At 37.3% G+C, this 13,159-nt stretch overlaps 1 protein-coding gene across 1 annotated transcript; it reads right to left on the bottom strand.

Annotated features, from left to right (window-relative positions):
* Positions 1-656: 656 nt before the first annotated feature.
* entpd2a.1 (ectonucleoside triphosphate diphosphohydrolase 2a, tandem duplicate 1) lies at positions 657-12,850 on the bottom strand. Its single transcript, XM_067406478.1, has 9 exons — positions 12,625-12,850; positions 7,339-7,456; positions 6,440-6,590; positions 5,802-5,961; positions 5,472-5,699; positions 5,098-5,361; positions 4,681-4,800; positions 3,757-3,891; positions 657-3,436 (listed from the first exon to the last, which is right to left on the bottom strand). Exons 1-9 carry the CDS (start codon positions 12,751-12,753, stop codon positions 3,233-3,235), a joined length of 1,509 nt encoding a protein of 502 aa, XP_067262579.1. The 5' UTR covers positions 12,754-12,850; the 3' UTR covers positions 657-3,232.
* Between the last annotated feature and the right edge of the window lie 309 nt (positions 12,851-13,159).

Genomic DNA, 13,159 nt, shown 5'->3' with positions numbered 1-13,159 from the left:
AACAAAATAATGACTTAATTAGTGATGGCCGATTTAAAAACACTGCTTCAGGAAGCATCGGATCATAAATGAATCAATGTATCGAATCATGATTCAGATTCATTTGAAATTGGCCATCACTATAAGTCGTTATTTTGTTTTTTAAAAAATATTCTTGTTGCTTTGTAATATTAATAGTGAACCACTGTAATCACATAAACCGATTTAAATGTTTTTAGTACCTTTATGGATCTTGACAGAGGAAGTGACATTGCTCCCTATGGAGGCCTCACGGAGCCATCAGATTTCAACTAAAATATCTTAATTTGTGTTCTGAAGATTAATCTTACGGGTGTGGAACGGCATGAGGGTAAGTAATAAATGACAGAATTTTCATTTTTGGGTGAACTAACCCTTTAATTGTATTTTGTAAATATAAATAAATTTTGATTTTGATGGCTGCAACAAACTCCAAAAAAGACACAGGCAAAATAATAGTGAAAAGATTATATAATTTCCAAGTTAAACTGTTTTTTAAACAGTCCACAATTAGCAGGTGAATTGGTAATAGGCTCACCACTTTGTGCCAAATATCATGAGAGAATTGTCAAACAATTAAAAAATCACATTTCTCAATGCAAAATTGCAAAGAATTTATGTCTTTCACTACCTACCATACATAATATTGTGAAAAGATTTAGGGAATCCAGACAAACCTCAGTCTGTGTAGGGCAAGGCAGGAGACCTCCATTGAATGTGCCTGACCTTTGAGCCCTCAGATGGCACTGCATGAGAAACCATCATGCTGCTGTGTTAAAAATAGCCATGGGCTGAGAAGTACTTTGGAAAACAGTTTTCACTTAACAGAGTCTGACGCTGCATCAAGAAATGCAACTCGAATCTTACGGAAGGAGAAAGCTATACATCTGTTCAATGCAGAGATGCTGCCGAGTTCTCTGGCTCCGAGCTCATCTCAGATGGTTTAAAGCACAGTGGAAATGTGTGCTGTTGAGTTCTCAGTCCCAAAGATGAAAGAGACCATCCAGACTTTCATCAGCGACAGGTGCTGAATTAAACATCTGGAGGTGCATCAGTGCAAACGGCATGAGTGACTTGCATTTGTGTGAAGGTACCATCAATGTGGAGGCATATATTTGGATTGTACAGAGACATATACTGCCATCAAAATATATATAGAGTCAGAGACCATAAAATATAGAAACACAAAACCTGTATTTGGGCACGCTGAAAGACATCAATCTGCCAGTAGGTGGCGCTAGAGTTAACACAGTTATGTTTTGTCTATTATAATCAGGAACCAAAGAACAAAACAATATACATTGTGAAAAGTACTACACATATAAATTGAATTCAGCATCAGTGATTTTTTTTTTTTACACACAAGACATTCTGTAATATTTCATCATTGGGCCAATGGAGTAAAGAACTTGAACAAAGAACCACCACATCTTTTTCTCTATTACCTAAATTCTGTATAGGATTATTAAGACTTTAATTTATCTTGGTGTATATTAGGAGTTTAGTAATGATAGTAAAGTGGAGGAATTTGTTTATATTCCAAAAAGTGTGTGGGTAAGCAAAGGATTTTCTATTTTTTAGGACATTTAGGCAGGACATATCAAAGGGCAAATCTTTTTTTTAAATGGCCAGTAGTCTTTTTTTATTTACTGTACGTCACAGTCTCACAGATATGAACATGATTTGCTGCTTGCAATTTGGTAGCAGGCAGTGTTGCACAAGATGTGTCATCAATATTTGCTAAAAGAGAACTTTGTCAGTATTGAGGATTACACTAGAATATAGATGGCTACAAAGCTAACAGACCTGGGGCCGTATTCACAAAAGTAGCTCCTAAATTGCCGATTTAGGAGAAACTCTTAAAAATAATGGGTGTGTCAGTCCTAATTTTAGTATAATTTAAGAGTATTTCACAAAGCATTTTAGCGCTAAAACTAGCTCCTAAATCTGTGAAACGTTAGGAGTAGTCAAGAGGACTCCTAAATCACTAAGACCAAATCACAAACAGTCCTAATCCACCCAAAGACACTGTACATCATTGAGGGAATAGCGATAGAGCCTTGGGTGCTGAACCTTTTCTTTATAAATGCAATACATTTTGATTTATAGATTTGAATCTATGATGAGATGCAAAAAAAAAAAAAAAAACTTTAACAAATAAATAAAAATTGTCTGATTACCTGTGGCAATGGTTTTCATGAGTTCACACTTACAAATGATTGAGTAGAGTAAAAAAAAATTATATTTATATATATATATTTATTAACTGGATATACTAGTTAACTGTGTATACTAGTTTTAAAACCTTTATGGCAACAATATGGCAACATTTTTATTTTAACCTTTATTTTAATGTGCAAACATGACACCTCATTCTCCAATATGTCTATGATTAAATCGCTGACTCCTCCCCCATCAGCCAATCACTGTGTGTTTACTCCATAGCAACGAGGTCAACCCCGCCCTTACTCTTAGCTTGAGACTTCCTTAGTAAAAGTTTGTCTTAGCAGCTTTGTGAATAGGTGTTAATAGAAAACTCTTAGCTAAGAACTTTTACTGCAATTTAGGAGATAAAATGTTTTGTGAATACGGCCCCTGGACTACATGCCAAAAAGCATTTAGCTCTCTGTTTATGTTACCTGTATGTTATTGTTATCTACAAAATGTCACACAGACAAATTAATAAATACAGTAACTTATTTAGTATTACAAAAGCATTCATGATTCAGCAGGAAAAATAGCAGGCAATAGTACAGTTTCTAAATCAAATTCATTCTTGTATCTGCAAAGCTACATTTTCTAGATTTTCCATTTTCAATGTTTTCAGTGCCTTGCACACAAACATTGCTCAAAAATAAATCCAGAAGGTTTTAAAACAATAGCATCTGATTAATTATATGCTATTAAGGCACAGTACACAATCTTCTCTAAAAAAACAGTGATAAGTGACAGTGATAAGTTCAGTGACAAAATTAGGAACAGTAATAACATTGTGCTCATGTTTTACGCAAAACCAAGTCTCTTCTAAAATTCTAATTTATATAAATTGATATAAAATGTGCTTGATAAGAAATAGGTTATTGAAATGTGATAAAATGTAATACCGGAAGTTCTTTGTGCACCCTTATTTTTTTCAGTGTACTGTAAACAGAAGCATCCTTGTTAGGGGCAGTGCAAAACAATGTACATATGGAGCAATATAACGCAATCATTATTAAATGACATTATCAGTCTTTTTCTTACGAATGGCTTGCAACAGAAAAAATAGTGCCATAAGAAGAAGGACTGAAAAGAGGAAGATTAAAACACTCCAGGCGCCTGAGTTCACTGATTTTCTCAATAAAAAATCTTCAGCAGGCAGCAGGTTGCTTAGGCTTAGCATGTAGCCAAGGGACCAGCCGACAGATGTGTCTCCCGCCTGTAAACCAAAGCAACATGTTGACATTTCCTTGACAAAGAGGGGTCCACTTAATTATGAAGCTTAAATGAACATGAAACAGCATTTGCCATCCATTTTACTTCTGTAATGTGATTAATATACTTTTTTAAAAATACAATTAAATGTAGTACTTGATTTTGATTGGACAGTGAAAAGTGCACACTATAAGACATGTTTGGAGGGAAAGGATTTAAAAATGAGGGCTTGATGATGTCAGAAAGAAATGTTGTGCACCTATAAACTGGGAATGTGCATTAAAGAAGTAAACAGAGTCAAGTTTTTCAAATAGGTCTTGCTACCTTCTTCTGGAAGGAGATGTGTGGAAAGGAGAGATCATCAAAACCATATCCTTTGACCAGGAGCACATGCACAAAGACAGAAACTGCACAGTAGTCCTTCAGACGGTTTCCCTGATTCTCAGCCTTATTTGATATCTAGGACACAAAGAGTGAGTGAGAAAGTTGAGTGGAAGTGGTCAAATACTTATTTAAAAGAGGACCTATTATGACCTCTTACAAAGTCTTCATTTTGTTTTAGAATCTGCTAGAATAGGTTACGCTCGGTTTAGTTCCTGTCACAATTTGTTCCGATTGGTTAGCTGGACCAGTGTGTTGTGATTGCTCAATGGCTTCAAGCATGATTTGGAAATGTCACATCCCTTACCATAACTGTGAGTTCAACACACTACTAACACAACTCAACCAGGCCTAGTCCCTTTTTTTTTTTTTTTTTTTTGCATATGTCTTTTGCGAGAATTATTTAAATGAGGAATACTGTGAGTGTACATTCCTAGATGAAAACAAAACTCAAGACTACAATCAAGGCATTTCAAGGAGTTCAGAAACAGAGCTCACCGATATAGAGAATAACTGCCTTTGGAGTGGACTTTGTGCTTTGTAACTTTTTCATGTTAAAACGCAACATTGCACACTAAAGAAAGTTGAAAATGTAAAAAAAGCATAATAGGTCCTCTTTAAACTAATTTCTTTTCCATGGGAAATATTTAAAAAGTAATTTAATAGGCTAAATAGATCAACAGATCTGTTAATTCAATATTGCTTAGACAAAACACAGTGTACATATTATTATCATATTATTATTAAAGGTAAAGCAAGTTCTCTTAATCTGAGAACCCGAGACTCTAAATCATTGGTCGATTGCTGAGATATGGGGAAAGTCATCTCGGAATAGCAGGGTTCAAAATTAGCTCAGAGGGGTGGCACCTCCTGAAAGCTCATGTTGCAGACGACACGGGCAGCGTCCTCTAAATCTGCTGGAGACATGACGTTCATGCCTGCAGCTTCCTGAAGAAAGGAATGGGTGTAGAAAAATGCAGAAAATGCCTGTGCCAGAAAACGAAAGAGAGAAGGGTGATGGAGAGAGAAAGAGGTTGTGTAATGATAATAATGACACATGCAATAATGACACACACGAGTGCCCAGAAGATGAATTTATGATTTATTTTAATGCTTTGAGCTGTCCCACTTAATAACTGCTTACACAACCATCCCCCACCAGTAAAGACATTAATGTTGCCTAAGGCAGATGAAGGAACAAATTTCATATTATGCCGGTTGATAAAATATATTTTAAAATATTATTCAACTGAATGCATTAATGTTCCACTCTAAAACTCTTACCATAAAGTTGCCTGTAATGTCGGGCTGGAAGACTCCATCAAAGGAGCATTTGGAATAAGAACAGTTGTTAAAAGAGAAGAGATGAGAAATGTTTCCCAGGCATTGATTGTAGTTTCCGGTGCCCTTTATTTGCAGGACATCATCAGGTTTATAGGGAGTTTGTCTTTTATTGCATGGAGTGTCAAACACACTGCCCAGCTTAATGGATTGATTGTAACCTGTGGGATAGCAGGGATGGACAATGGAGCTGTCTGAACCCTGAGTCTATAACACACATAAAGAAAAAGAAAACATCAGATATTATACTCCAAATACTATCAAATCATCTTCTCTAATGGTATTTTTAACAAACAGTCTAAAGTTTTGCACTTTACCGTCACCAGATGTGCCAGCAGTCTGAGTAAGACCTGGTCTCGGCCATAACACAGAAAGCTCTGAGTGTAAATCAGATAGTCTTGTCCATACAGCCGCAGTTTCATCAGATTGTCCTTGTTCTCCACTGTTTGTTCAGTCACAAATGTGATCTGAGTAGAAGCTCCGCCAAAGTCCAGCGCACCAACCGTGTCTCTGCCTGGAGACAGCCACCGACCCACAAAACCATACTAGAGAAATGAAAGAGAAAAATGTAGTGTAATGGCTGGTAACAGATCTTTAATAAAGGACATTCAGGTGATGTGAGATACACAATATGTCTAACCATATACCTTGATGTAGTTCTCAAGCAGGTAGTTGACAGTGACCCATCCATAAGCACCCTCTTCTTGTCCACTTAAGATAGTGGCACCTTTGAAGCTGAATGGGTAGGTCTTCAGTTTGTCTCCAACTTCCTTTAAAACCTCATCTGACTCTTTGGGTTTAGAAATACTGTGTGACATTAAAATAAATATATGAAAATTCTACTTTCAATACGAATTTTCTATACCTGCATATCAAAATTGGCAATTATCTGGCAGTTTTTAAAGCTGCAGTCCGTAAGTTTTGCCTCTTTGTCGCCATCTCTGTTTGAAACCTGCAATTGCAGTTATTTGCAGAATTATCTTTATGCGGGTTGTGCCTCGGCACGGCTCCTCAGACCGGATTAATCTACACCACACACTCAGTGTCATATGATCCAACAGAAATTATTCAAATAAGTTCATTGGTGCTCAAGAAACATTTCTTATTATTATTAATGTTGAAAACAGTTGTGCTGCCTAATATTTTTGAGAAATCTATGATACATTTTTTTAGGATTCTTTGATGAATAGAACGTTTAAAAGAACAACATCTTTTCCGTCACTTTTTGACCAATTCAACCATTTTGTCATTAGTGGTTAAAAATGCTGTGATCTTTCTGACTCACTTCAGTAGTCTCATGCCTGCTGTGGCCCCGAGATACACAGGAGTGAGTTTGTGTCTTGACTTTGGGATCTCCTTCATGGCTTTTCCCATGCATTCCTCAAGGCTATGGGCTGCTCCTCCTCTGACACCTGCATAACTGGAGATCCCGCCTCCTGATTAGAGAAAGTGATAGAGGGTGAGAGAGGTCATGTACCGGATATCTAAAATGAGTCATGGAATATCTTAAGTATGCCCACACAGAGTTCATAAGAACTATCGGTTCCCATTTCACTGCCTGATATGCCACTGACCTTGACGACCATAAATGCAACCAGGCATTTTTTTTGGGTGCCTATTCCAGATGTTTCCGTAGAACATTGCTAATCAGCGATATTTGCAGGGTACTAGGAGTTTAACATCCCGATTTTGAGATTGTTAGATTCTTTGAGATGAGTGGGAGACTGAGCCAAAAGTGACGAAATAGTAAAAGGGCAACTTGAGGCACGAGCACAAACAGGAAGTGGGCAACAATGTGTGCAAAATCAGCACTCTTGAGTATGTCCAAATTATCTATCAAGAACTTCATTACAATACATTCATAAATGAAGTAAAACTTCTGACTTTGTCATTTGGATTTTGTAATGTCTGTCTGGTAAGTGGATTTTGAGAAGTGTACATACATTTTGAAACCAAGATTTGGGTAAATCGTTTCTAAAAAAAGAATAAAATGAAGACAAAAGCCTCTAGTTCAAGGCATTACACAAGGTTTTAGTAGTCTCACATCCTTTCTACTGTTCTTTACCTTATCTAACGTCCTCAACTTTATCTGCTGACGTTTAGTCTTATAATAGACTTTTTTTTTTTATCTAGAGAGATTTTCAAATGAGGAACATCACAAGCCATTTATCACTAAATACTCACCCTTTGCATGACACTCGCTGTGTTGACTGACTATGCCGGTACCATTTTGCTTGTCTGCTGGCCATTTGTAGATGAACATGGCCGTATGAGAGGATCCAGCATCCAGGACTATTCCATACTGAAAACAAACCCAACAGCAAAAAAATAAGGCTAAGACTAAACACCTGTTATGCCAGGGATAAGTGTTTGATTTCCAGGGAACCCATGCACACAAAGACACAATGCCAAAATACATACAATAAATTCACAAGTCGCTTTAAATAAAAATGCCACAGGATACACAGGAAGGGTTAAATTTTCACTGAAATATAACCCATAAATAAGATATGCTACCATTCAATCGTTTTTATTCAGCAATGGCAAATTAAATTGACTAAGTGACAGTTAAGACATTTATAATAATACATAAGATATCTATTTCAAATACAAAAACAGATATCACAGTTTCTACAGAAAACTTTAGCAGCACACTGTTTTTTTAATGTTGATAATAATAAGAAATGTTTCAGGAAAATGAGTCCCAAATCAGCATATCAAAATGATTTCTGAAGGATCATGTGACACTGAAGACTGGAGTAATGCTGCTGAAAATTCAACTTTGGAATAAAGGAATAAATTACATTTTTACTAAAATATATGGAGTTATTTTCAATTGTAATCACATTTCATAATATTACTGTCTTTACTGTATATTTGATCAAATAAATGCAGCCTTGGTGAGCATAAGAGACTTTCAAAAACATTAAAAATCTTACTGACCCCAAACTTTTGATCGGTAGAATACATAAATTACATTAAAGTCTACAGTACGCTTCAATGTGTAAATAATAAATATTCTGAAATTGTTTCTATAATTAATCAGTTTGAAGAAACAAATACTAATACAACAGAAAATTTGACATATACAGTGGGTACAGAAAGTATTCAGACCCCCTTAAAATTTTCACTCTTTGTTATATTGCAGCCATTTGCTAAAATCATTTAACTTCATTTTTTCCTCATTAATGTACACACAGCACCCTATATTGACAGAAAAACAAAGAATTGTTGACATTTTTGCAGATTTATTGAAAAAGAAAAACTGAAATATCACATGGTCCTAAGTATTCAGACCCTTTGCTGTGACACTCATATATTTAACTCAGGTGCTGTCCATTTCTTCTGATCATCCTTGAGTTGGTTCTACACCTTCATTTGAGTCCAGCTATGTTTGATTATACTGATTGGACTTGATTAGGAAAGCCACACACCTGTCTATATAAGACCTTACAGCTCACAGTGCATGTCAGAGCAAATGAGAATCAAGAGGTCAAAGGAACTGCCTGAAGAGCTTAGAGACAGAATTGTGGCAAGGTACAGATCTGGCCAAGGTTACAAAAAAATTTCTGCTGCACTTAAGGTTCCTAAGAGCACAGTGGCCTCCATAGTCCTTAAATGGAAGACGTTTGGGACGACCAGAACCCTTCCTAGAGCTGGCCGTCCTGCCAAATTGAGCTATCGGGGGAGAAGAGCCTTGGTGAGAGAGGTAAAGAAGAACCCAAAGATCACTGTGGCTGAGCTCCAGAGATGCAGTCGGGAGATGGGAGAAAGTTGTAGAAAGTCAACCATCACTGCAGCCCTCCACCAGTCGGGGCTTTATGGCAGAGTGGCACGACGGAAACCTCTCCTCAGTGCAAGACACATGAAAGCCCACATGGACTTTGCTAAAAAACACCTGAAAGACTCCAAGATGGTGAGAAATAAGATTCTCTGGTCTGATGAGACCAAGATCGAACTTTTTGGCCTTAATTTTAAGCGGTATGTGTGGAGAAAACCAGGCACTGCTCATCACCTGTCCAATACAGTCCCAACAGTGAAGCATGGTGGTGGCAGCATCATGCTGTGGGGGTGTTTTTCAGCTGCAGGGACAGGACGACTGGTTGCAATCGAGGGAAAGATGAATGCGGCCAAGTACAGGGATATCCTGGACGAAAACCTTCTCCAGAGTGCTCAGGACCTCAGACTGGGCCAAAGGTTTACCTTCCAACAAGACAATGACCCTAAGCACACAGCTAAAATAACGAAGGAGGGGCTTCACAACAACTCCGTGACTGTTCTTGAAAGGCCCAGCCAGAGCCCTGACTTAAACCCAATTGAGCATCTCTGGAGAGACCTAAAAAAGGCTGTCCACCAACGTTTACCATCCAACCTGACAGAACTGGAGAGGATCTGAAAGGAGGAATGGCAGAGGATCACCAAATCCAGGTGTGAAAAACTTGTTGCATCTTTCCCAAAAAGACTCATGGCTGTATTAGACCAAAAGGGTGCTTCTACTAAATACGGAGCAAAGGGTCTGAATACTTAGACCATGTGATATTTCAGTTTTTCTTTTTTAATAAATCTGCAAAAATGTCAACAATTCTGTGTTTTTCTGTCAATATGGGGTGCTGTGTGTACAATAATGAGGAAAAAAATTAACTTAAATGATTTTAGCAAATGGCTGCAATATAACAAAGAGTGGAAAAATGTAAGGGGGTCTGAAAACTTTCCGTACCCACTGTATTCATATTGATAGCATTGAAACCTGGACTGAACAATATGACTGAAGTCTGACATGAGTTCATTGATCATTGATTTATCAGTCTGACATTTTATTCCAGTCATTACTCCTGGACAGAGGCTTCAATTCATATTTTGTATAGGCACTGCATGGTTACATTTCAAGTAAGTGTTTATGTTGTAATCTAGCACTCATTGCGCAACACGTCATAACTTGCTCATAGCTGGTGCAACCGCCCCCAGGTAATTTGGGTCTCGTGCTGGTAAAAACAGGGTGTGTATGTGAGAATTAGCCATGTGGAAACTTCATTACACAAAGCTAGTTTTCACTGAGGTGCTGATAATATTGTAAAAGAAATCTCCTACCCTCTCTTTGGTTAGGATTATAACATCATCTTAAATTAATATTGATATATTCAAACATATTAAAGTTAAAAGTTCTGATATAGCTTGTCCCATTTACTGCATCTTGTTGCTTTAAAAACTCAGTTATTTTGAATTTTAAATGGTCAGGCCTTTTCCTCAGCTAATTCATAATTCTGATTGTTATTCAAGTTAACATGACTCACCTCTGTAGCCACCTTTGCAAATATGAATATGATTAATTTAAAGCAAACACTTCTTGCTCATTTATCATAACAAGTGTTTAACGACCCAGATCAATAAATGACAAGTGCCATTTACATATGCCTGTCTCTTTTTTTCCCTTAAGTCTTCATCCCTTTCTTTTATCACACAGACCTATGCTACAGGCTTTCCATAGGATTGAGTATGTTGGGCAAGACACTGACTGAACTCTATTCATTCATGCAAACTATAATCTCTTCCAATTACATATCTTGCTCTCCAGACTTTGCCTACAGTTTGCATATAGCCATTTTAGCTTAGTATAATAGTACTGTCTAGCAGCTCTGAGTCTGAAAGATTTCGGAGTTCAATAGACAACTCAAAACATGTTTAACCTTGCCTTTCTTTGCCATACTGCTCAGTTTCTGCCATTAATCATCTGTTCAGCATGTTGCTTTAATTTCATCAAGAAACTGCTTTTAGCCTGAAGATAAACAGAATTGTCAAAATATGCTGTAGGCCTAATTTAACAGAGGATGTGTACAAGGTACATAATGTTAAAATACTCTATGTTCTGGATCTTCAAAGTCTTTTTACTAAGAAAAAAAGGGATTACAGCGTTGAATCAAAACGGCTGGGAAATACAAACAATGGGATCCAGCCAATATGAACAAGAGTTTTTATGTGTTTAAAACTGTGTAGATAAACTGGGGTCATAAATCAAACAAAAAGCACAGCTGGGGAAATATATAGCTTACCCTCTACTATTATATAGACAATAAAAATGTAGTTTGGCAAAGAATGGGCATGAGGTAAAATACATTGAGTGATCACTTTTTAGTACCAGGAGGCAACAGTCATTAATAATTGTCATAAGAGTTCTTGTCATTCTGAAAATGTTATTATTCGTCAACATATAGATATAAACTAACTCAGCAAGAACATGGAATATCCACTGGCTAATGTGAACACTCTTATAAGGAGTACAAATCACCTGCACTAAACTTTAATTGTTGTCTTGATTGTTGGTGACTGGATGGTTAATATATAAAAAATAATAATAATAATTGTAAATATGCATTTCAATTTGAATCTGAAATGGCATTGTTTTTTTCAGCAAGAACAACTGATCTGACAACTATTTTAATTTTATTTTTACAGAAAAAAGTTTAGTACTTAGTACTTAACTAATAGCCTTAACAATGAAATATACCTGCAGTGGGTTTCAAATTGTAATGTCGTTGAATCATTGAAAAAAAAAAAACATAACAATAAGAGAGAATAATGAGCAAAACTTCTTATTTACATAAACAAATTTAAATAAATATAAAATGTAAATATTTCAGTGATGCTTCAGATGAACAATATATTATTTATCAATGGCTGCAGTGAGCTCTTTTGACAGCTCCTCTCGAGCTCAGCTTCTCGCCAGCCCTGAACATGGCAGCGCAGCGGCGCGTTCACAACAGCAGCTTGCTTTTCTATGGTGAGGAACTTCTTCGTCGGTCTTGACAATAAAACGACTCATTGGAATTGGCGTTCGGTGCCGCTTTATAAAGGCAGAGCGCCAACCGCTATTCACGCACTTCGCAACGGGGTTCTGCCTCCCTCCCCTCACCACCCACCCGCCCCACACTTTGAGAACCACTGCTCTAGTGATGGCTAATCGAATGCATTTATTTTATGTCCCAGAATGCATATTGCTCTAATGTGACAGATATTCAGCTATTCATCAGAGTCACCAAATCCGAAAAGGCAGCATTAGGTTTAGAAACAGGTTACCCCCTCAATTTCACACACAATGGCTTGAACGTTACCCAAATTCACTCAGGTGTCTTTATTTGATATCCTAAAAAGCATATTGCTCTGTGAACAGCAGCATCACAAAGCTTTTATTTGAACTCCATAAAAACTTGTGCAGAACTGTGTTCAATCTCTCTGGGCCGATGACCCACAGCTTTTAAAATCACTCCTATATGAGCAAAAAAAGCCAAGTGAAACATGCAGAGGAGGCGCTCTGCTCTGTATTGTTTACACAACACCTGTAAACGATCGATCGGCTACAGATGAGCAGCTCGTTCTTTTTCTCGATCTTATGACATGATTATCGAATCCGTTCCCTTTCCCTCTTTTGGATTTGCTGCCTGTGTGTGCATGTCACGAATAAGAAAATGTTATTACCATAAACTCTGGCGGGTCTTTGATGTCTTTGTTGGGTACGACGAGCAGAAGAATGCCACCGACTGCGAGAAACAGAGCAGCAGTGGCGGTAATGATCTGGCATTGCTGTTGGTTACCCATGGATACCATCTAAGCGACGCGATCCACACAGGACTAATGACAGCGACGACATTCGTTGGCAAGTTAGGTAGGCTACTATTGTGACGTCGTGTGTTAAATACTGGCGGTAAACCGGCACATCACAAGTGGGCATGGCACTAACTTCATTGTTCCTCGTCATGTGTCCGTGGTGCAACAGGTGTTCGGTGTGACTGTGTTAGACTTCATAAACTACACGAGTAAGTCTATTCAAACGTGTAACGAAACTCTGAGGAGTTTATTTTATCTCTGTTATTTGCTTCTTTTTCATATCCTTAAGTGCTTTCCATGGATGGTGTTAAAATATCCTAATAAAATGACTTGAACTGTTAACTGAGAGATGTCGAGGAAGTTATTTTGATTAAATTGTTTTGATTATGAGGGCACATGAAAAAAG

This window comes from Chanodichthys erythropterus, chromosome 13 (assembly GCF_024489055.1).
Source record: "Chanodichthys erythropterus isolate Z2021 chromosome 13, ASM2448905v1, whole genome shotgun sequence".
NCBI lineage: Eukaryota > Metazoa > Chordata > Actinopteri > Cypriniformes > Xenocyprididae > Chanodichthys > Chanodichthys erythropterus.
The sequence above is the reverse complement of the archived record's forward strand: the minus strand, read 5'-3'. Positions and strand labels throughout refer to the sequence as shown.